We start from the raw sequence: 24,009 nt of genomic DNA, 5'->3' as shown, positions 1-24,009 counted from the left end.
TTGAATTTAAGCAACGAAATAAATATCTCTAATATATACAATAATAGATATTTTCTTCAGTGGGTCTTTGGTAGTTCGTACCTTTCAAGTAATTCTTCCATTTACTCAGGCATAAAACTGGCAACATAAAAGTGTTTCTAACATTCCCTTATTTTTTATTTTTATGTCTATAGGATATGCAGGGATATTCCTTCTTTAAGTTCTGGCACTGATGATCTGTGTATTTTCTATTTTTCTTTATTGAATCTAGCTGGAGGTGAATAAGTCTTACCGATCCTTAAAATAAAATGAAACCATGGCCAGGACTGTGGCATAGTATGTTAGGCTACCACCTGCAGCACCAGCATACTATAAGGGTGATGTTTTGAGTCCTGGCTGCTCCATTTCCAATCCAGCTCTCTGCTAATGCTCAGGGGAAAGCAGTCGACAATGTCCAAAGTGCCTGGGCCCCTGAACCCAGGTGGGAGACCTGGAAGAGGATCCCAGCTTCCTGGCTCTGGCCTGGCCCAGCCCAACACTTCGACCACTTGGGAAGTGAACCAGCGGATGGAAGACCTCTCTCTATGTCTCTCCCTCTCGCTTTCTCTCTAATTCTACCTTTCAAATAAAAAAAAATGTTTAAAAACAAACAAAAAAACTTTCAGTTTCCTTGATTTTTTATATCTTATTCATTATTTTTAGGCAAAATATTTTAATTTACATTTTAGTCAATGGCATATTGGTTACTCCAAAGAGTTAAACAAATGAAAAATTGAAATGAAATTCTCCAGGGTTTGGAGAAGGATAGAGAGATCCAAGTACAGGAAGCTCATAGAACCTCTAATAAACATGACAAAAAGAGATCTTCACCACGACTCGTTGTAATTAAACTCACTGCAGTGAAACATAAAGAAAAGATTCTAAAATGTGCAAGAGAGAAACGTCAGATTACTCTCAGAGCATCTCCAATTAGACTCACAGCAGACTTCTCATCAGAAACCCTACAGGCTAGGAGGGAATGGCGAGAAAGCCCAGGTACTAAGAGAAAAAAAATGCCAGCCCAGAATATTATATCCTGAAAGCTCTCATTTGTGAATGAAGGTGAAATAAAGACCTTTCATAGCAAACAGAAATTGAAAGAGTTTGTTGCTTCTCGTCTAGCCCTGCAAAAGATGCTTAAAGATGTGTTATACACAGAAACACAGAAACATGGCCATCAATAAGAAAGATGGTAAAAGTCACAGGAAGTTCAAAGCATATATTAGAAATATCTTTGGGAAAATAGCAGGGCAAATTTACTACTTATTAATAGTCACATCGAACGTTAATGGGCACAACTGTCCAGTTAAAAGACACAGACTGGCTGAATGAATTAAGGAACAAAACCCATCTATTTGCTGCTTACAAGAAAAACATCTTTCCAACAAAGATGCATGCAGACTGAAAGTGAAAGGTTGGAAAAAGATAATCCATGCCAACAGAAACCAAAAAAGAGCTGGCATAGCCATCTTAATATCAGACAAAATAAACTTTAACACAAAAACTGTTAAGAGAGACAAAGAGGGGTACTATATAATGATTAAGGAAATAATTCAACAGGAAGATGTAACTATTATAAATTTATATGCACCTAATTATAGGGCACTGGTTTATTTAAAAAATCTGTTAAGGGACTTAAAGGGATACTTAGACTCCAATACACTAGTATTGGGGGACTTCAATACTCCACTCTCAGAAATAGACAGATCAACCAGACAGAAGATCAACAAGGAAACAGCAGATTTAATCTACACTATAGTCCAAATGGATCTAACAGATATCTACAGAACTTTTTATCCTACACTTGAAGAATACACATTCTTCTCAGCAGTACATGGAACCTTCTCTAGGACTGACCGCATACCAGGCCATAAAGCAAATCTCAGCAAATTCAAAAGAATTGAAATCATACCATGCATCTTCTTAGACCACAGTGGAATGAAGCTGGAAATTAGCAACTCAGGAATCCCTAGAGCATATGCAAACACATGGAGACTGAATAACATGCTCGGGAATGAACAGCAGGTCATAGAAGAAATAAAAAGAGAAATCAAAAACATTCTGGAAGTAAATGAGGATAACAACAGAATATATCAAAACTTTTGGGAAACAGCAAAAGCAGGGTTAGGAGGAATGTTTATAGCAATAGGTGCCTATATCAAGAAATTGGAAAGGCACCAAATAAATGAGCTTTCAATGCATCTCAGGGATCTGGAAAAACTGCAGCAAACCAGACCCAAATCTAGTAGGAGAAGAGAAATAATTGAAATCAGAGAAGAAATCAACAGGATTGAATACAAAAAAAAATTATGAAAAATCAGCCAAGCGAAGAGCTGGTTTTTTTGAAAAAATAAACAAAATTGACAGCCCATTGGCCCAAGTAACTAAAAAAAGAAAACACCCAAATCAATAAAATCAGAGATGAAAAAGGAAACGTAACAACAGACACCACAGAAATAAAAAGAATCATCAGAAATTACTACAAGGACTTGTATGCCAGCAAACAGGGAAACCTATCAGAAATGGATAGATTCCTGGACACATAAAACCTACCTAAAGTGAACTATGAAGACATAGAAAACCTAAACAGACCCATAACTGAGACAGAAAATGAAGCAGTAATAAAGTCCCTCCCAACAAGGAAAAGCCCAGACCCGGATGGATTCACTGCTGAATTCTACCAGACATTTAAAGAACTACTACTTCCATTTCTTCTCAAACTATTCAGAAAAACTGAAATAGAGGGAATCCTCCCAAATGCTTCCTCTGAAGCCAGCATCACCTTAATTCCTAAGCTGGAAAAAGATGCAACATTGAAAGAAAATTACAGACCAATATCCCTGATGAACATAGATTCAAAAATCCTCAATAAAATTCTGGCCAACATAATGCAACAACACATCAGAAAGATCATCCACCCAGACCAAGTGGGATTTATCCCTGGTATGCAGGGATGGTTCAATGTTCACAAATCAATCAATGTGATATCCCACATTAGCAAACTGCAGAAGAAAAACCATATGATTACCTCAATAGATGCAAAGAAAGCATTCAATAAAATACAACACCCTTTCATGATGAAACTCTAAGCAAACTGGGTATGGAAGGAACATTCCTCAATACAATCAAAGCAATCTATGAAAAACCCATGACCAGCATCCTATTGAATGGGGAAAAGTTGGAAGCATTCCCACTGAGATCTGGTACCAGACAGGGATGCCCATTCTCATCACTGCTATTCAATATAGTTCGGGAAGTTTTAGCCAGAGCCACTAGGCAAGAAAAAGAAATTAAAGGGATACAAATTGGGAAGGAAGAACACAGACTATCCCTCTTTGCAGATGATATGATTCTTTATGTAGGGGATCCAAAGAACTCTAAGAGACTATTGGAACTCATAGAAGAGTTTGGCAAAGTAGCAGGAAATAAAGTCAATGCATAAAAATCAACAGCCTTTGTATACACAGGCAATTCCACAGCTGAGAAAGAAATTCTAAGATCAATCTCATTCACAATAGCCACAAAAATAATCAAATACCTTGGAATAAACTTAACCAAGGACGTTAAGGATCTCTACAATGAGAATTACAAAATCTTAAGAAACAGTAAAAGATAACGAAAAATGGAAAAATCTTCCATGATCATGTATTGGAAGAATCAATATCATCAAAACATTGAGAGAAACCCTGCAAGATATAGGCACAGGGAAAGACTTCTTGGAAAAGACCCCAGAGACACAGGCAGTCAAAGCCATAGTTAACTATTGGGACTGCATCAAATTGCAAAGTTTCTGCACTGCAAAAGAAACAGCTAGGAAAGTGAAGAGGCAACCCACAGAATGGGAAAAAATATTTGCAAACGATGCAATAGATAAAGAATTGATAACTAGAATCTACAAAGAGATCAAGAAATTCCATAACAACAAAACAACCCACTTAAGAGATGGGTCAAGGACCTCAATAGACATTTTTCAAAAGAGCAAATCCAAATGGCCAAAATACACATGAAAAAATGTTCAGGATCACTAGCAATCACGTTTCATCTCACCCTGGTTAAAATGGCTCACATACAGAAATCTACCAACAATAGATGCTGGAGCGGATGTGGGGAAAAAGGCACACTAACCCACTGTTGGTGGGAATGCAAACTGGTAAAGCGACTATGCAGTTTGGAGACTCCTCAGAAACCTGAATATAACCCTACCATACAACCCAGCCATCCCACTCCTTGGAATTTACCCAAAGGAAATTAAATTGGCATATAAAAAAACAGTCTGCACCTTAATGTTTATTGCAACTCAATTCACAATAGTTAAGACCTGGAATCAACCTAAATGCATGTACTCTATAGAATACTATATAGCAGTAAAAAAAAAAAAAAAAAAAGTGAAATCCGGTCACTTGCAACAAAATGGAGGAATCTGGAAAACATCATGCTGAGTGAAATAAGCCAGTCCCAAAGGGACAAATATCATATGTTCTCCCTGATACGTGACAACTAACCGAACACCAAAAAGGAATTCTGTTGAAGTGAAATGGACACTATGAGAAAGAGTGACTTGATCAGCCCTTGTCCTAACTGTTCATGAACCACTTAATACTTTATCCCTTTTAGTGGTTTTTTTTTTTTTGTTCTACATAATACTATTGGTTGAACTTTTTAATTAGCACACAATTATTCTTAGGTGTTTAAATTTAACTGAACAGTGATCCCTGTTAAATATAAGAGTGGGAATAAGAGAGGTAGGAGAGGTACAGTTTGGGACATACTCAAGCTGACTTGCTCCAAATGGTAGAGTTAGAAATGTGCCAGGGGATTCCAATTCAATCCCATCAAGTTGGCATGTACCAAGGCCATCTTACTAGTCAAAGGGATCAGTTTCAGTTCACAATTGATCATAATGATAGGATTAAGAGTCAAACAGAAAACATAAACAAGACTAGTGTCTGCTAATACTAACTGATAGAATTAAAAAGGAGAGAACCATCCAACATGAGAAGTGGGCTACACAGCAGACTCATAGACTGGCAGATGTCCTAAACAGCACTCTGGCCTCAGAATCAGCCCTTCAGGCATTCAGATCTGGCTCTACTAGCACTTAAGTTTTTGGATCTGGCTTAAGAGCCCATGAGAGTATTTCAGGCATTGAAAGCCAAGACACTCTGGCAAAAAAAAAAAAAAAAACAACAACAACAACAACACAAAACACCTAAATGAAAGATCTCTGCAAGTGAGAGCCCAGTAGAAAGAATGGGCCATCAAAGAAGGAAGGAGGTACCTTTCTCTGAAGGGAGGAGAGAACTTCCACTTTGACTCTGACCTTGTCTAAATAAGATCAGAGTTGACAAACTCAAAATGCTTCCATAGCCTTGGCATCTCACGACAAGAGCCTAGGGTGATTACTGACGCCATAAACAAGAGTGTCAATTGTTAAGTCAAAAACAGGAATCACTGTACACTTACTCCTCATGTAGGATCTCTGTCCTTAATGTGCTGTACATTGAGATTTAATGCTATAACTAGTTCTCAAACAGTATTTTTCACTTTATGTTTCTGTGTGGGTGCAAACTGTTGAAATCTTTACTTAGTATATACTAAATTGACTTCTGTATATAAAGATAATTGAAAATGAATCGATGTGAATGAGATGGGAGAGGGAGGGTTGCGAGTGGAAGTGAAGTTATGAGGTGGAAAAAGCCACTGTAATCCAAAGTCTGTACTTTGGTAACTAATATTTATTAAATAAAAGTTAAAAATGTATATATTTTAGATATTAATCCTTGGTCAGATAAGAAATTTACAAATAGTTTCTCATTCAGTAGGCTCTCTCTTCACACCATTGATTGTTTCCTCTGCTGTGCCAAGCTTATGAGTTTGATACAATGCCATATGTCTAGTTTTGCTTTTGTTGCCTGTGCTTTGGAGGTTTTATTCAAGAAGTCATCCCTTATGTCTTGGAGTACTTCCCCTACATTTTCTTCTCATAATTTCATTGTTTTAGGTCTTAAAATTTACAGATTTGATCCACCGTGAGTTGATTTTTGTATATGGTAAGAGGTAGGGTTCTAATTTCTTTTTTTTATGTACACACATCCAGTTTTGCCTGTAAGATTTATTGAAGAGTATCCTTTTTCCAGTGTATTTTCTGGGTACTTTTGTCAGAAAATCAATTGGCTCTATATATGTGGATTAATTTCTGGGCTCTCAATTATGTTCCATTAATCTATGTGCTTGTTTTCATGCCAGTATCCAGCACTGGTTTAAATGGATGTGGCAATTTTTATATGTTGCTTGTTGATTTTCACTCCACTCAAAATATTTTCTAATTTTTCTATTGACTTCCACTTTGACCTGTATATAGATTTGTGTTGCTTAATTACCAAATATATGGCAATTTTCTAGATAAACTACTGTTGTTGATTTCTAGCTTATTTCCATTATGTTCAGAGTACATATTCTATGTAATTTAAATTATTTTCAATGTGTAGGTTTGTTTTATTGCTCATAATTTTGTCAATCTTACTTAACATTTTATGTGCACGTTAAAATAATGAGTATCCAAGGTCAAGCATTTAGCTTAGCAGTTAAGACATCCACAACCCATACCATAGCACCTGAGTTTGATTTCTGGCTCCAGTTCCTGATTCCAGCTTCCTATTGCTAAATTTATATCATTTATATTTAATGTAATTATTGATATGGTTAAATTAAAATCTATCCTTTTGATAGATTTTTTTTCCATTTATTCCATCTATTTTTGGTCTTTTCGCTATTTGGCATCATGCTTTTGGATTAATCAAGTAATTTTATTCTATTTTATGTACATTATTATCTTTTCATTTAAATATCTTTTAAAATATCCTTATGGTTTTTCTTGGTTGTAAAATAACATGTTTAGTTAATCACTGTATACCTGGTGTATTTTAAAATATATTATAATATTTAACATGTAACCAGGAAATTTACAATAGGATAAAGATACTTTCAATTCCTCTTTCCCATCCTTGTGTGCTAAGGCTGTCACATATTTTAACTTTTGTACACATGCTATAAAAACATGCCTACCAACTGTTTTTGCTTTAGGAATCAGTGATCCTTTAAAGGTAACAAAAATAAATTTTATATTCATCTTCATTTTAGTCACTTCCATATTTTTCTATATGGATCCAAGATTCTGTCTGATATTGTATTCATTTTGTCTGAGAAAATTTCCTTAACATTTCTCAAAGTACAGGTGTATGGATAATGAATTCTCTGAGTTTTTTTATGTCTAAAAATGCTACTATTTCTTCCATTTTAAAAGATGATTTCATGGGTATAGCATACTGTAATGGCAGATTTTTACTTGCTGCACCCTTAAGTTGTGACTTCACTGCTTTCTGTTTTACATAGATATCTGCTATAATTCTTAATTTTATACCTTTATATGCAATAGCTCTATTTTCCTGGGATTACCCTCAAGAACTTCTCTTAATCTTTGGATCTCAGCAATTTGAATATGATTTATCTAATGATGTGAAATTTGGAAGGAGATGTATGTACCCTGTGGGTTCTCTGTGCTTCTATGATTGGTAATTTAATATCCCTAATTACATTTGGAAAATTAATGACCAATATATCTTCCAATATGTATTTTATCCTATTTTCTCTATTTTCTAACTAGGATTCCATTTACACATCATTTATGTTACTTGATATTGTTACCACCTTTCAGATGCCCTCTTTTAGTTTGTGTCACTCTTCCCCCTACTCACCTCTAACATATCTCACTTTAGAATAATCACTTTACAAGAGTATAGTTATAATCTTCCACGATGATTTATATTTACCCATCTTCAAATTCATGACTCTTTCTTTGGCTGTGTTGGGTCTACTGATGGGCACATCAAAGGCATTATCTATCTCATGTTTTTTATATCTAACCTTTCCATTTAACATTTTCTTAGACTTTCTATCTTTCTGTTGAAATGTCACATCTCTTTATGCATATTTTCCATCTTTTTCCAACATATATTTTAATCATAGTTACTTTAAACTCCATATATGATAATTCCAACTCTGATTCACATCTAAATGAGGTTCTGTTGAGTGCAGTCTTTTTGTTGTTTTTTGTTTTTGTTGTTCTTATTCAGATTTTGTTCTTGATTATTTGTGTGTCTCATAATTTTCGTTGGTATATATATATCTATATATATACACATTTATATATTATTGGTATATTTAATCATGCCATCAAAGTCTCTGTACTTAAAGTGGGATGTGTCAAGGTAAAGAGGGTAGTGTAAGGTAGGAAGATTAATGTCAGATATGAAGAGTAAAGTCTGAAATGGCAAAGTGCTAGCTAAAAATGAACGTTAAGAAAGAGTAAAGTTCAGGATAAGGCAATCATTAAAACTTAAGAGTTAATAAATCAATAAATTAAATAAAATGAAATATTAAAAAAAGACTGGCTACTCAAAAAGGTAAAAAAAAGGAGAAGGAAAACAAAGAAACAATTAAAGAGAGACTCTAGGCCTAAAACCATCCCAATATTTATATTAAATGTGAATGGACAAAACACTCAAATTAAAGGCAGATATTTTCATATTGTTAGAAAATAAAAATCAAGGACCAACTCTATGCTGTGTATGAAGCATGCACTTTCAATACAAAGACAAAAGTTGCAAGTAAAAGGATGGGAAAAACACATGTGTAAATATTAAACATGTGAAAATACTTAGTATGGTTATTATTAGAGTAGACTTCACAAGAGAGTATTATTGAGATAAAAGAGGGGCATCTTATAGTAATGAAATAGTCATTGCATCAGGAATACATGACAATTACAATTGTGTCTTGCTTAATATGAAATTTTCAAAATACATGAAATATAAACCAACAGAAGTAAAGGAAGACATAGATAAATCTGCAAGAATGTTCTGAGATTTCAACACACCTCTCACAGTAAAGGTACAGGTGACCAACACTATCAACAAACATTGAATAATGACATTACAAAACAATTCACACAAACAACGAAAAGTAATTTACAGGAAAATAAGAGCAGATGTCTTGGGAAAATGGCATTATGGAATGAGTGGGTAGGGACATAAGGGAGCTCATTGTGGTGATGTTATCTTTAATATCTTGAAAGAGATTAGATAAATACATTTTCAAAATTCCATAATTGTGCACACAAGACTTGTAAATATTACCATACATAAATGTTTGATCAACAGACAAAACTGTTTGTAAACATTGAACTCTGCATAATAATACATACGCTGAATCACTTAAAAGGAAGTGTTTGTCTATCTGTAATTTATTTAGAAATGCACCAAAAATAATATTTACAATGGATAGAACATGGATAATTGGGTATAAATATGATAAGATGATGATCCTGGCCCAATCTCATTAATATTTACATAAGTGGTACATGCAATATTCTTTCAATTTTGATGTATGTTTTAAAATGTAATAATAGCCGGCGCCATGGCTCACTAGGCTAATCCTCCGCCTTGCAGCGCCAGCACACTGGGTTTTAGTCCCGGTCGGGGCGCCAGATTCTGTCCCGGTTGCCCCTCTTCCAGGCCAGCTCTCTGCTGTGGCCAGGGAGTGCAGTGGAGGATGGCCCAAGTACCTGGGCCCTGCACCCCATGGGAGACCAGAAGAAGCACCTGGCTCCTGCCTGCGGATCAGCGCAGCGCGCTGGCCGCGGCGGCCATTGGAGGGTGAACCAATGGCAAAGGAAGACCTTTCTCTCTGTCTCTCTCTTACTGTCCACTCTGCCTGTCAAAAAAAAAAAAAAAGTAATAATAAATTGGAGGTGAAAATGAAATAAAAACTTTACTGAAACAAAAATAAATTATAATTTAATCCCATAAGAATTGAATTACAAAAAATGAAGGAAGTTTCCTTGGGCTGAGGGAAAATCATGTAAGACGTAAACCTAAATCTATATGAAGTAATGAAGAGCATTGGAAATGATAAATGAGTAATGAAAAATATTCCATTAATTTTTTAATTTGGTGAAAGGTAATCAAAAACTTAAAGCCAATATAATAACTACATATTTTGAAGTTTATAAGTTATGTAGAAATAGAATGTACAAGATTAATAATACAAAGCACAAAAAGAAAGAAATGAAAGTACATGATAGTGAGATTCTTAAATAAGCTATGACAATTTAAAGAAGAATATTAGAAATTTTGGAGCAACCACTAAAAATAAATCAAAGCAGTGTAGCTTATAAGCTAGTTGTTGGAATAATATATAAAACTAATATTTAGTCAATTACACCAAATGAAGACAAGAAAAGAAAGGGAAATGAAAGGAAACATACCAAAAATTATAAGCCAAGAGACATAAACAAAACCATATTGACAAATATATTAAACCTAACTGTTCTAAAAATTCCAGTAAAAACACAAATAAGTAAGACTCACTGAAAAAGCATGACCCACCTGTATTATCTTTATGAATAAGATGACTGAAAAAATCTATTATATGCACAAATTCAGCAAAAAAATCAATAGCTATACTAGTCGTCTTAAAACATGGGCACATAAATATGAAGCATAACAAAGCTAAATAGAGATATTAATGTGAATCTTGACAGAGTAAACTTCAAGGCAAAGAATATTACAAGTTATGAAGAAACACATGTCATCATAATAAATATTACCCGAGATAAGGCAGGTTTCTTAATAAGAAGGGTGCATCAAGAAGACGTAATAACTCTGAATCTGTATGGGCCTAATTACAAAATTTTCAAATACATGAAGTGACAATTAGAAAAAGGGAATATACAAATCCACAAGTATTCTGAAGATATCAGTAGCTGTCTTTCCATAATGCATAAAACAAGAAAATAGAAAATCAGTGAAGATATAAAAGACTTCAATAACAGAGTCAAGCAAATTGGCCTAATGGAAATTAACAGGACATTGCACCCAACAAAAGCAAAATACACATTATCATCAAGTGCACAAAGACTAGTCATATGCTGGGCTATAAACAAATATGAATGAATTCAAAAAAACTAAAGTAATCCAGAGTATCTTATTTCACCCTTAATGGACTTAAATTGGAATTCAATAACAGTAAGCCGGTGCCACGGCTCACTAGGCTAATCCTCTGCCTTGCGGCGCCAGCACACCGGGTTCTAGTCCCGGTCAGGGCGCCGGATACTGTCCCGGTTGCCCCTCTTCCAAGCCAGCTCTCTGCTGTGGCCAGGGAGTGCAGGGGAGGATGGCCCAAGTGCTTGGGCCCTGCACCCCATGGGAGACCAGGAGAAGCACCTGGCTCCTGCCATCAGATCAGCGCGGTGCACTGGCCGCAGCGCGCCAGCCGCGGCGGCCATTGGAGGGTGAACCAACGGCAAAGGAAAACCTTTCTCTCTGTCTCTCTCTCTCACTGTCTGCTCTGCCTGTCATAAAAAAAAAAAAAAAAAAAAAAAAAAAAAAGAATTCAATAACAGTAAAAAAAAATCTGGAAGTCCCAGAAATATTTGGAAGTTAAATAGCAGACATCTAAATAACACAAACCCCAGAAAATCACAAAATAAAATAAACTAATTTGAATCCAATGAAAATAAAATCACAACATATCACAATTTAGAGATGAGCTGAAGATTTAAATACTTACATTAGAAAAGAAGTACAGTATTAAATGAATGATTTAAGAAAAGGACAGGTAACTATGGACTAATGGCTCGCCCATTTGAAAATGAAGTTTTAATGAGGCACATCAACACCTGTTTGTTTATGTATTTCTATGGACAGTTTCATATCATAAAGGCAGTATTAAATACAGTCAGCCCTCTCTACCTGTGAGTTCCCCATATGTGAAAGAAAAATATTTGAGAAAAAAATTGCATCTATAGTGAAACTTTTTTTCGTTATTATTCCCTTAGCAATACAGTATAATAACTACTTACACAGCATTTGCATTTTAGTAGATATTATAAGTAATCTATAAGTAATCTAGAAATGATTCAAATTCAGGCAAACACTATGTCATTTTATATAATGGAGTTGAGCGTCTGCAGATCCTGATATTTACAGGTGGTCCTGGAACTAATCCCCCACAGATAAAAGAAGGAAAATTTTAGTTGCAAAAAGAGACTATATAACTCACAAGCCTAGCCTGTGTTCTAATGGGCCCTTTAAGAAAATGTTGCCAAAGCTTCATCTAAGGTACTATCTAAAGAAGCTGGAGTGAAAAAAAGAATAATAAACTAAGTGTAAAGTGAGTAGAAGAAGGAAGTAATGAGGATAAGAGCAGAAAATAGTTAAAAAAAAAAAAAAACACAGGAAAAGCAACAAAGTCAAAGCTATATGATTAAGGAAAATCAATAAAAATGATAAACCTTCATGTAGACTGAAAAAGGTAGAAAGAAAATTCAAATTCCCAATGTCAGAAGTAAAAATGGAGACATTGTTACAAACTCTACAAATATTAACAGAATTGTAAGAAAACATGATGAAAAACTATATGGTCATGTCAGTAGCCAAAGCACAGTCCAGCAAAAGCAATGCTAAAGGAGCATATTCATCTTGATTTGGCACAATAACTCTCAGTCCAGTTGTTTCAATAAAGTCAGCTTTCTTCTCTCTGCAAAAAGAAATGCCTTTTAATATAACATAGCTAGAGAACAGCTGTAGAAAAAGAAAGCATTTTTAAAAGGGACACTTTCAATTATATATTTGCTATCCTGTAAAGAATCTTCTGCTATTTATACATTATCTTTTAAATTTAGTGCATTATCTATTTCCTAGAAATACACACTACAGATTGCAAGTGAATGTACGTAAGAATGCAAATGCAATCTCACAATAACTATTAGAGCAGGCAAATGTTCAGAGTAGCATTTTTGCTCTTGGAGGGCGGTGATGGGGATGGGGGGGGGGGGAATGTATGTTTCTAGGAGAGCAAGCCAGGAAAATGTCATCAGATAAAACTGGGAGATGTGATGAGTTAATACTCTTTAATATATTTTGGCTCTGTTTTAAAACAATCTGGTTTTTAAAATCTGTGTTAATCTGGATTACCACCCTCTGAGTTAACATCTCTTGGATAAATCTGCATTTATGAAACTAAACGTTTTACATCACAATTATCATTGTCCAGATTCTGATGGATTGGATTTTTTTTCTAATCCTGTTTTTAACTAGAGTTTTTATTTTAATCAAGGAGTTGCACAAAAATATGTATAAGGCACTTGCTCAACAGAGATGTGGCATCTATCATTGTCCTCTCACTTTACTACAAGATAAGGATGACAAAATAGATGGAAACAAAATGTGTGTTTCAAAATTTAAACATCTAATGATTCTCTCAATGTGAAAAGTTTAATGAAAAATTGGATTAATCTAATTTGGGATGTTTAAGTCATGGCAAATTTAATTTTTTTAAAAAAAATAATAAGCCTAGCTCTTGAGTCATACAGAATGATTCACCCATGAATTCTTGAGAGGATTAATTTTAAACAGTTCCAAAGAAACAATAACTTCACATGCCTACTCTCTAAAAGACAGAATGGCAGAAAAAAGGAAGTGATTCTCAAGGAAATAAAGGACCGAGTGGAACCTGGCTAGTCTGGATGGCCAATCAGAGCAGGTGAATGCAAGAGGCACAAGATATGAGGCAGCAAAGCCTTAGCTTCTATGGAAAGTCTCTGTGCCTGTTTCACACTCCTGCTCACCTCTGCGCTCCCTCTTATTGGATCTCTAAGTGAGAGGAGTAGCAATTTGTATTGTTGAGCTTTCAGGCCACCAAGCTCATGCTTTAGGGATCTAGCTTTCAAAGAGTAAGAAAGTCAGAGGACTTGTGACCCTGTCTGGCATCCCCTTCTCAGTGCAAGTGTGAGAAGGGTCAGACCCACTTCTTCAGAGGAGAGATCCCACCACCTCTTTTCACTGACTTTCTGCCTTTCTCCCCTGAAATTACCACCTGGAGCTCACTGGAGGTTGGAAATCCCCTGTCTATGGTCTCTCTGGCTTCCTTTCACCAGAGACTGGATGGCCTTTCGATGGTATCACAAAGTCAGGACTGAGCATTCTGGTTTGTCACATCTCCCCCTTTTTTATCCTTAGTTATCTGGTTGTTAAGAGTTTAGAAAAGGGTTGAATATCAGAATTCTGCCATGCAATTTGGGGCTAACGCTCAGATAGCAAAGAAAAAAGTTACTGTCCCTTGTTTCTCCTCCTTTTTCTGGCTATCCTTTGAGTGGAGGTTCAGCCCAGCTAAGCCAAGACAACATTAAGGTATTCCTAGGTCACAAAAGTGTTATTTCCATATCACTTGCAAACATATCCCAATTCCTTAAACAATGAAAGGATAAACATTTTAATGCTGATTTAAGAAACTTTACCATCAAAGCAATGGGAAATTTAGCAGAAACCTCACACATATAATTGATAAGATATGTTCTGTGTACACTCTTATTGCTTAGAGTATTTGGGGTTTTTTTACCCTGTTAACTATATATAATAGAAAATTAATCATTTTGTTTCATTATTAAGATGCATTTTTTATATATTTTGTTGGAACTTTTTAATGATCTATTCCTACAATAGTCAATTGTATAATTATAGGACATTATCCACTGCAGATCCAAAAATGAAGATAATACTAATCAGCTGGTACCCACAACTGCAGGTCACTGATGATATTTATGCATCCCTGTCCCTTTCCCAGAAGGTTTGAATCGCTTTCTTGGGAGCATACTCCAAAACCTCAAACTGTGACAGATTAACAAGTCCTATAGGGATTCCCCCAATACGGACTATCCAATTTCATTTCCTCTCTTGTTCAAGAAAAAAATATTTATTTATTTGAGAGGCAGAGAGATAAAGACATAGACCTAGAGAGAGTTTCCACTCACTGGTTTACTCCCCAGGTACCCACAGTGGCTGGGTATTGGGCTGAACCAAAGCTGGGAGCCAAGATCTCATTCCAGGTCTCCCACATGGTTAGCAAGAACCCAATGACTTAAGCCATTCCTGCTGCCTTCCTGAGTGTGCATCAGCGGGAAGCTGGAGACAGGAGCAGAGCCAGGACTTCAGCCTGGGACCTCAAATAGGAGATATGTCTGCCTCTACCAGCGGGTTACCTGCTAAGTCAAACACCCGTCTCACCCTTCACATTCCTATTTACATTAAGAGATGTAATTTACTACAAAGAAAAATCCAATAGAGTGGGTCTTAACTACTGCCTGGAAGTACTTCCCCTAAAAGAGAAACATATGAAAGTTTATTCAGAAGAAAAATGTGTCTGAAAATAGCGATCACATTCCAAAGACAGCAAATTTTGGAAAAACCACCAGCTTTCGTGTAACAATCTCTTCCAGCAAGTTGAGAAAGTTATTCTTATCTTTTTCATACATATTTTCATATTGAGATACTCATGTATGATTGCAAGGGGCTAGGTACCTCTTCCTGTTCACACAGAAGCAGCAGGAGCTGGGAGCTATCCCTAACCCTAATCAAGAGCTGGGAGTAACTCAGGGAATCCAGGGATACGGTGCACAGCTAGAATGAAAGTTTCTAAAAGACAAGGCCTACAAAATAGGTCTGCACTTGTCCTTTTTTTTTTTTTTTTTTTTTTTTTAAGATTTTCATGGGCCTGGTGCCGCAGCACAGTAGGTTAATCTTCTGCCTGCAGTGCTGGTATCCCATATGGTCACCAGATCTAGTCCTGGCTGCTCCACTTCCAATCCAGCTCTCTGATATGGCCTGGGAAAAGCAATGGAGGATGGCTCAAGTCCTTGGGCCCCAGCACCCACGTGGGAGACTGGGAAGAAGTTCCTGGCTCCTGGCTTCAGATTGCCACAGCTCTGGCCATTGTGGCCATTTGCAGAGTGAACCAATTTATTTATTTGAGAGGCAGAGTTATAGACAGTGAGAGAGAGAAACAGAGCGAGAGGTCATCCATCTGTTGGTTCACTCCGCAATTGGCCGCAATGGCCAGAGCTGGATTGATCTGAAGCCAGGAGCCAGAAGCTTCCTCCCGGTCTCCCACATGGGTGCAGGGACCCAAGCACTTGGGCCATCTTCCACTGCCTTCCCAGGTGCATTAGTAGGGAGCTGGATCAGGAGCAGCAGCCAGGACAAGAACTGGTACCCATATGGGATGTAGGGGCCACATGCAGAGGCTTAACCTACTATGCCAAAGTGCCAGCCCCTGAACTTGTCCTTTTAATGAGACAGTAATAGTTATCAGGGATGGTGGATCTCCCAACAGTATTTCTTTTATGTTGGGCTGACAGACAAAAGTACAGAACACACAAGTAAATTGGATTTATTCAGTAAGTAATTTTTAATAAGTGTATCCTGTGTCATATCTGTATCACACTTATCGTAAAAAGTTATTATTTATCTGAAATTCAATTTTACTAGATGTTCTGCCCTTTATTTGCTTGATCTGTGGACATATTTAATAATTTCATTCTTTTATTAAAAGATATATTTATTTGAAAGGCAGAGTTACAGAGAGAGAGAAGAGACAGAGAGAGAGAAAGAGAGAGAGAGAGGTCTTCCATCTGATGGTTCACTCCCCAGTTGGCTGGAATGGCAGGAGCTGCACCCATCCAAAGCCAAGAGCTTCTTCCAGGTCTCCCATGTGGGTGCAGGGGCCCAAGGCCTTGGGACATCTTCTACTGCTGTCCCAGGCCATAGCAGAGAGCTGGATCAGAAGTGGAGCAGTCAGGTCTCAAACTGGCACCCATATGGGATGCTGGCGCTTCAGGCCAAGGCATTAACCTGCTGTACCACAGCACCAGCCCCAATAATTTCTTTCAGAATTATCAGTAAATTCCCTTGGCTCACAAATTTTTACCATCAGTCCAGACATAAAAATCCTCTGAATTCCAGACCCATAAAAGCAACTGCTTACAGGACATCTCCACTTGTCCCTTTCTCTTTTCCCCAAGAGTCTCCACACAGAATTTCTCCTAGATGTCTCTTCCTTGGAACAAGGGAGCCTCTTGCCAATCAACCAATACATAACTGTAGGAAGGGCAAAAATGGCAGAATGTTTTGCATTTATAAACCAAGCCCCAGGCTTTCACTTTCACTTCCAAACACACCACTGAAAACTTCTCATGGAGCTACTTTTTTTTTTTTTTTTTTTTTTTTAACTATCTGAAACCTCCCATTCCTACCCTGGTTATTCCTACCTTGGTTACTCTTCACTGTTAGAGTTAACAGGATACAGTTTTCTAGGATCTCAATAATTCTTTCCCAATCAAAAGACAAAAGAAATTTCATGAAATCAGAAGAGAATACATAATATTCAAATCTGAGTAATTTTCAAATCATAGTTTCAAAAAAGAGAGCTCCAGGACACTACCTGACAAATCTTCGTGTAGTATGTTTGATGAATATTATAAGGTCATGGTAGGTCTTCCATAGCAAACATCAAGGAATCCAAAACCTAGATAACCAGAGCAACTCAGAACAGACCAAATCTTTTCTAATCTAATGTAGTCCAATAAATAACTTTTCTAATTTCTCACCAGCTGTTCCTCTTGAGATTCTCAGTAGGATCAGTTGGGGCTTGCTGCAGCTAATGGTCACCACTCCTAAGATGACACAGATGTTGACGAAGAGCACACAAAGCAAGGAGGGTTTACTGGTTTATTATGTTTTCAAAAATTTAAGAGCCTATTCCCGGTGCCTAGCAGAGACAAATTGGACCATGACACTTTCTGCTACACAGTTTTGCTAAGTCAGCACTCATAAAATAGGTCAACAATGGCAGAAACGTGTTCAGAAATGGCCAATATGACTACATAAGTTGCAAAAGTGACCAAGTCAAAAAGAAGGTAAATAACCATGAGAGAAAATCAATTTAAAAGATGGCAGCACAAAGCAAACCCCTGCTTTGAATTCCTCTATTACATAACCAAAGACTTATATAAAAGTTAGGAATAAATAATAGAGACAGCAATAGACATTGTTTACGTGGGACACAAAAAGGTATAAATGTTTCTTGAGGAGATCTGAAATGATTGCATTAAATAAGAAAAGTCTGTCATAAAGGTTAAGCTTTGGTAAGTACTTTTCTACCATATTGGCACATTATCTCCATATCATGAATTTTTCTTATACTTCAAATATTGAGGAAACAATCACATTTGAAGGGATAATCTTTTTTTTTTTTTTGCACACATCAATGTCAAAAGTTTATATGCGTTTTCAAGAACATGATGGGAAATGTTTTCTGATGTTGCTATGTCATAGGTCTCTGAAATTGTCTAAAGACACTGTTGTATAATAAAATATATCTGTCAAACCAGGACAAAAATAATAATAATTAAGTTTCTTTTTTTCAAATATATGCAGCCAAATTATTAGCTCCCTCAAATAAAAAAGTTGGTACAGACAGCCTGCAGAGGCCGTTTCACAGGTGCCCAGTCAAACCTGTGATCTGTGGAAGACTTCAGGGGCACTGGGTGTTGTAAATCCTGTTATATCATCAAGAGCATTGTCACTATCCCAGGTTAGCAGAGTTGTCACCTATTTCTTATAGACTTTCCCACCATCAATTTTCTTCCCGCTAATGAATTTATGAACTCTAAACACACACATTTCACTTTCTCCTATCATCTTACTGATACTCCGATACTTTCCCTAAAAGATAACTGAAATGCTTTCATCCTCAGATGTCATCAATTAATCCTTTCCAATAATCACTTTTTTTTCTTGAACATTGTATTTAATGATTCTCTCGGGCCATCTGAAACACTGAAATCTGTACATGACAGCAATCATACTATTCAAAACATTTTCCTGCACATGTCACTACGAGGAAAACTACCCACCCTGAGTATAGCTATTAATGTCAAGCAGATTGTCATCTGGGAAAACAAAAATGCATCAAAATCAGCTTCGGACAAAGTACAGATCTATGGAAAAACACCAGGTTTTTATGTGCAAATGTGTTCAATGTCTGATTGAAATGTTTCAAGAATAAGTTAGGAATCTGTTCCTGCTCTGTGTAATCCAGGGCAATGATGTAATGAAAATAGTTTCAGAATTAAAGAGGTTTGGGTCAGGGCACACTCGGATTTTACCCAAGATGCATTTGCCCCGATTTCTAGTAAGCATTATAAAGAAACGTGTGGTTTCCAGGTTGGGTCGAGGACTCTGTTTAGGCTATCAAAGCACAGACCTGTTAGATAAGCTGGAGCGCTTGCCAGAATTTTCTTCCCCTGAAACTCAGTGAGGATCGTACCTCGAAAGCAATATGCGTTACAAACCACGCAGACTCAAGTTCCCACCTCCACAACTTGGCACCTGCGGCTTTGGGGGTATCCCTCGCCTCCTAACACTCAGACTAAACCGCCACCCCCGCCACCACCATGCCACTCTCCTGCGCAGCTCTCTGAAGGGCTCACTCAGCACCGAGCGTCCGTGAGAGGCACCTGCAGCCCTCCCGGTCCCGGCAGAGTGAACTCACAGGGCCACCCAGCTTCCAACCGAGCGCGCACCCACAGACGTTCTCCTACTCAGCGTGCTGCAAACTACCCCAAATGAGTCACCATCTCAGCCCTATTACCCTACCCGAAAGTCCCTGCCGCTTTTTCCCCTCCTCCTGATAGTCCCCAGCACACCTGTCTACCTTTACGGCTGCCAGACGTCAGGTGCCCACGCTGCGCCCTCTTCCGCGCCCCCTCATTCCGACTGGAGCTTCCCCTTCAACCCAGCGGAAGGTCCGCTTACTCGCAGAACCCTCCTTCACCCAGACTTCTGTGCCCACCCGCAAACCGCCCCCAGTTCCCACCGTCTCGAGCGCCGGGTTTAAAAAAAAAAAAAAATCCACCATACCTGCCGAGAGCTCTGCGGCCGCGGCGAGCAGCAGGAGAGCCTGGCGGAGCGCAGAGAGGAGCGCCGGGGTCATGGCCACCAAGCGGCCGTGCAGGGGCTGCGAGGCCCCAGAGCGAAGCGAGGCAGCTGAGGCAGCGCGGGCCGCTTTGAAGTTCCCGGGGCGCTGGAGGGGAGCGCAGCCCCCACACCCTTTTGAAATATGCGGTTGGCTCTAGTCGGCGCGGGCGCCCCCCTGCTCTGCCTGCCCCATCCCACGGCCCCCGCGGCTGGCGGTGCGCGGCGCTCCTGCCACTGGCCCTGGCTGCCGGGCTGGGAGGGGGTGGGGGGCCACAGAGCCCGCCCCTACCGCGCCTCCGCCCCCTGCGCCCTCTTCCAGCCGCCTGGCCCTGTGCTGCCGGCCAGGCGAGCGAAGGCGGCCCCAGCGCGGGGCAGTGAGAGCGCCCACAGCTGGGACGAAGAAAGACGGAGCCCCCAAGACTAGATACTCTAGAAGAGAGTCTGGGACGGGAGGAAAAGCCCCGCTGAGACTTTAGGGAAACTTAAGCTACAATTAAGCAGCGATTGTTTTCCTGGTGATCAGCTCTGTAATCTCCTACAGAAGAGCCACACTTCCAGCTTTCTCGGCGTTTGTTTATTGCCCAGTGTCCTTCAGTGTAACTAGATTGTGCCATGAGAAACCCTCCGGTGCTCCTGCACGCTTGTCCCACTACCACGTCTTAGCTGTGGACGCGCCTGTCAAAGGGCGCCCTCTCTGTCCATCCCAGAAAATAACCCGTCATCGACTGCCTTGGGGCCCCTGGCTTTGACATAACAAAATTAATCTCTTACCTGACGCCTTCTGACGCTTTATTTGGCGACCATAGCCGAAGCACCTGCACCAGATGACGTGGCCATCTCCAATGCGCAATCCAGAGATCCGAGGTAGGAGGTAAAGGACCCCACCTGTAGAAGGTACCTAGGCAGCTACAGTTTGAGGATTTGAAGAACTGGAGGGGAAAAAAAAAAAAAAAAAAAAAGCTAGCACCCAGACTAAGGGCAGACAGAAAATTGATTAATGCATTAGAAACGCGTTTCAGTACTGTTTAAATCCCTAGAGCTTGATTGTCAAATGGGTGTGCTTCCCATGTGGATTTTGATTGCAAATACAAAGGCAACATTACCAATTAGCAGACATTAGTGTAAAGTCAGTTCACCTATGTTGCCTAAACATTAAAGTAAGTGAGATCATTTTACCCTGATCAACAACACACACACACACACACACACACACACACTATCAGTGGTGTTACTGCTGTTAGGGGGTTCCTTGGATAGTGTTTGAGTCATATAATTGCTTTAGAGTAAGAGATTACTTGCTCAACACTCAATAACAAACATATTCTCTCTGAGGTCTGGGAAAGACCTTGCCTTTGCTATCAGAAGATCACAGTTCTGGAGGCGGCACAATTGGACTTTGAGACATGATGGTGACCGAGCTGAAGATCTCTCCCACCGCCACATTGGATAAATCAAAACATTCCTGAACATAAAAAGACTTTGTTCTCATTTTATCCTCCAACCAAACAAACAAAAAAAGAGAGAGAGAGAGATGTGGGACACGTCTAAGCCCTTCCAGACACCCACAAAACAGATGCTTTAAAAAAAAGGCAAGAAAATGCTAGGACACATTATATTTTGACTGACTTGGCTTGCTCATTATTTGGTAACTGTACTCTGGATTATAATCTGCTCTTGTGTCATAAGGTATGGAGCCTAAAGAGAAGAATTGAGTGTGGTCCTCAAAAGACTGGAACTTAATTCCTCCCTTTTTCTCAGCACTGTAGTTAGGATCAAAAACCGTGCATGTGAGAGCGTGGTTGAACTGTGGGAATTACACTTATGTCAGGTATTTACTCTCCACATACTTATTTTGTCTCCAATACAGTAGGCAATGTCCTTTGCAAGTTGGAAAGCTCCCATTTTCTAAGAAATCGAGATTATCTAGAGAAGCCTGATAGCTTTCCTCTAAGTCTAATGGTGCATTGTCAATATGGTATCCAGTAGCTACATGTGGCTATTGATCACTTGCAATGTGTCTAGACCAAATTGACTTTTACCAAATTTCAGAGACTTAGTACAAAACTAAGAATGTAAAATCTAATATTAATTATTTCTCTCTACTCACATATTGAGGTGGTGAGATTTTGGACATATTGGATTAAAATACAAACATGTGTCATAATGACATTTTGCTCAATGGTGGACTGCATATATAAGTATGGTCTCTTTTATGAATACAAAATATTTATTTAAAATTTATTTATTTACCTTCAATTTATTTGAAAGGTAGAGACACACAGAGAGAAAGATCTTCCATCCACGGGTTCACTCCCCAATTGCACTAAATAGCCAAGGCTGAAACCAGGAGCCAAAAAATCTAATCCAGGTCTCCCATGTGAGTAGCAGGGACCTAAATACTTGAGCCATCATCTGCTGCCTCCAGGGTGTGCATTAGCAGGGAGCTGGATCAAAAACGGAGGAACCAGGCATGAACCAGGCCATTTTATATGGCTATGGGCATCCCAAGTAGTGACTTATCTGCTATGCTAAATGACAACTCCATAAACTATTTTTTTGTTTGCTTCAAATAGTGCTCATTTAAAAGAATATGTAGACATTTATACTCATAAGATGTTATAGCTAACACCCAAAGGAAACAACCAAAAATCTTTGAAGATTATATGCTTAAAAATGAGATCCTGAATTTCCACATTGTTGGCTTTAGCAAATTTAGAGTTAATTTCTTGCTAATATTTTGTATAGAAGAACAATGAGGAAAATTTCTACCATTACATTCAGTAATTTATTTTTTTAAAGATTTTTGTTTGTTTATTTCAAAGAGTTACACAGAGAGAGAAGGAGAGGTAGAGAGCAAGCGGGAGGTCTTCCACCCACTAGCTCACTCCCAAATTGGCCTCAACAGCCGGAGCTGCGCTGATCCGAAGCCAGGAGCCAGGAGCTTCTTCCAGGTCTCCCACGTGGGTATAGGGGCCCAAGGACTGGGGCGATTTTCCACTGCTTTCCCAAGCCATAGCAGAGAGCTGGATTGGAAGTGTAGAAGCCGGGACTCGAACCAGCGACTATATGAGATGCCGACACTGCAGGTGGTGGCTTTGCCCACTACGCCACAGTGCCAGCCCCAGAGTTAAATTTTATATTCCACAAAAGACAACGATAATGTTTAGCAATAACCTTGCTTATAACATACAAAGGAACTTCAAAAAGTTTGTGAGGGGCCAGTGCTGTGGTGTAGCGGTGTTCAGTTGCCATCTGTAGCACCAACATCCCATATGGGCACCAGTTCGAGTCCCAGTGGCTCCTCTTTTGATCCAGCGCCCTGCTAATGTGCCTGAGAAAGCAGGGGAAGATGGTCCAAGTGCTTGGACCTCCACACCCATGTGAGAGACCCAGAACAAGTTCCTGGTTCCTGGCTTCAGATCGGCCAAACTCTGGACATTTTGGCCATCTGGGGAGTGAACTACTAGATGGAAAATCTTTCTTTCTGTCTCTGTCTCTCTTCTTCTGTAACTCTGCCCTTCAAATAAATAAATAAATCTTTTTTTAAAAAAGTTTGTGGAAAGTGGAATTAAAAGATAAGTTTATTTTGGTGCAAGAATTTTGAACTCTGTCTTTTCATAAATGCATTTTCCATTAACTTCTTGAAGGTCCCTTGTATGGATGTTAGTGTTGTATTTGGATGTTTTTCTTTTTTCCTCTTGCAAATAACCAACAAGGTGCAAAGTGTTTTCAACTAACAATCCAATCAAGGGAAGAATCACAGTTAACTATTTGCTGAAGCTTGAGAAAGGCAAATTACAGGGGCCGGTGCTGTGGCTCACTTGGCTGATCCTCCGCCTGCTGCGCCAGCATCCCATATGGGCACCAGGTTCTAGTCCCGGTTGCCCCTCTTCCAGCCCAGCTCTCTGCTATGGCCCAGGAGGGCACTGGAGGATGGCCCAAGTGATTGGGCGCCTGCACCCGCGTGAGAGACCAGGAGGAAACACCTGGCTCTTGGCTTCAGATCGGCGCAGCGCCAGCCCTAGCAGCCATTTTGGGGGGAACCAACGGAAGGAAGACCTTTCTCTGTCTTTCTCACTGTCTAACTCTACCTGTCAAATAAGTTAAAAAAAAAAAAGGC

The 24,009-nt window shown here is 38.8% G+C and overlaps 1 protein-coding gene across 2 annotated transcripts in view; it reads right to left on the bottom strand.

Annotated features, from left to right (window-relative positions):
• The window catches only part of ACVR1C (activin A receptor type 1C), a 106,088-nt gene extending 85,950 nt beyond the window's left edge, over nt 1-20,138 (bottom strand). Inside the window, exon 1 of one of the 2 annotated variants that reach the window (XM_008258601.4) lies at nt 19,833-20,138. In XM_008258601.4, the coding sequence (XP_008256823.1) occupies nt 19,833-19,905 (73 nt within the window). In that variant the 5' untranslated portion in view covers nt 19,906-20,138. The remainder of the gene's footprint in view (nt 1-19,832) is intronic. The other variant, XM_051848603.2, reaches the window with a different exon arrangement.
• Between the last annotated feature and the right edge of the window lie 3,871 nt (nt 20,139-24,009).

The sequence above is a fragment of the Oryctolagus cuniculus genome, chromosome 3 (assembly GCF_964237555.1).
Source record: "Oryctolagus cuniculus chromosome 3, mOryCun1.1, whole genome shotgun sequence".
NCBI classification, from domain to species: domain Eukaryota; kingdom Metazoa; phylum Chordata; class Mammalia; order Lagomorpha; family Leporidae; genus Oryctolagus; species Oryctolagus cuniculus.
The sequence above is the reverse complement of the archived record's forward strand: the minus strand, read 5'-3'. Positions and strand labels throughout refer to the sequence as shown.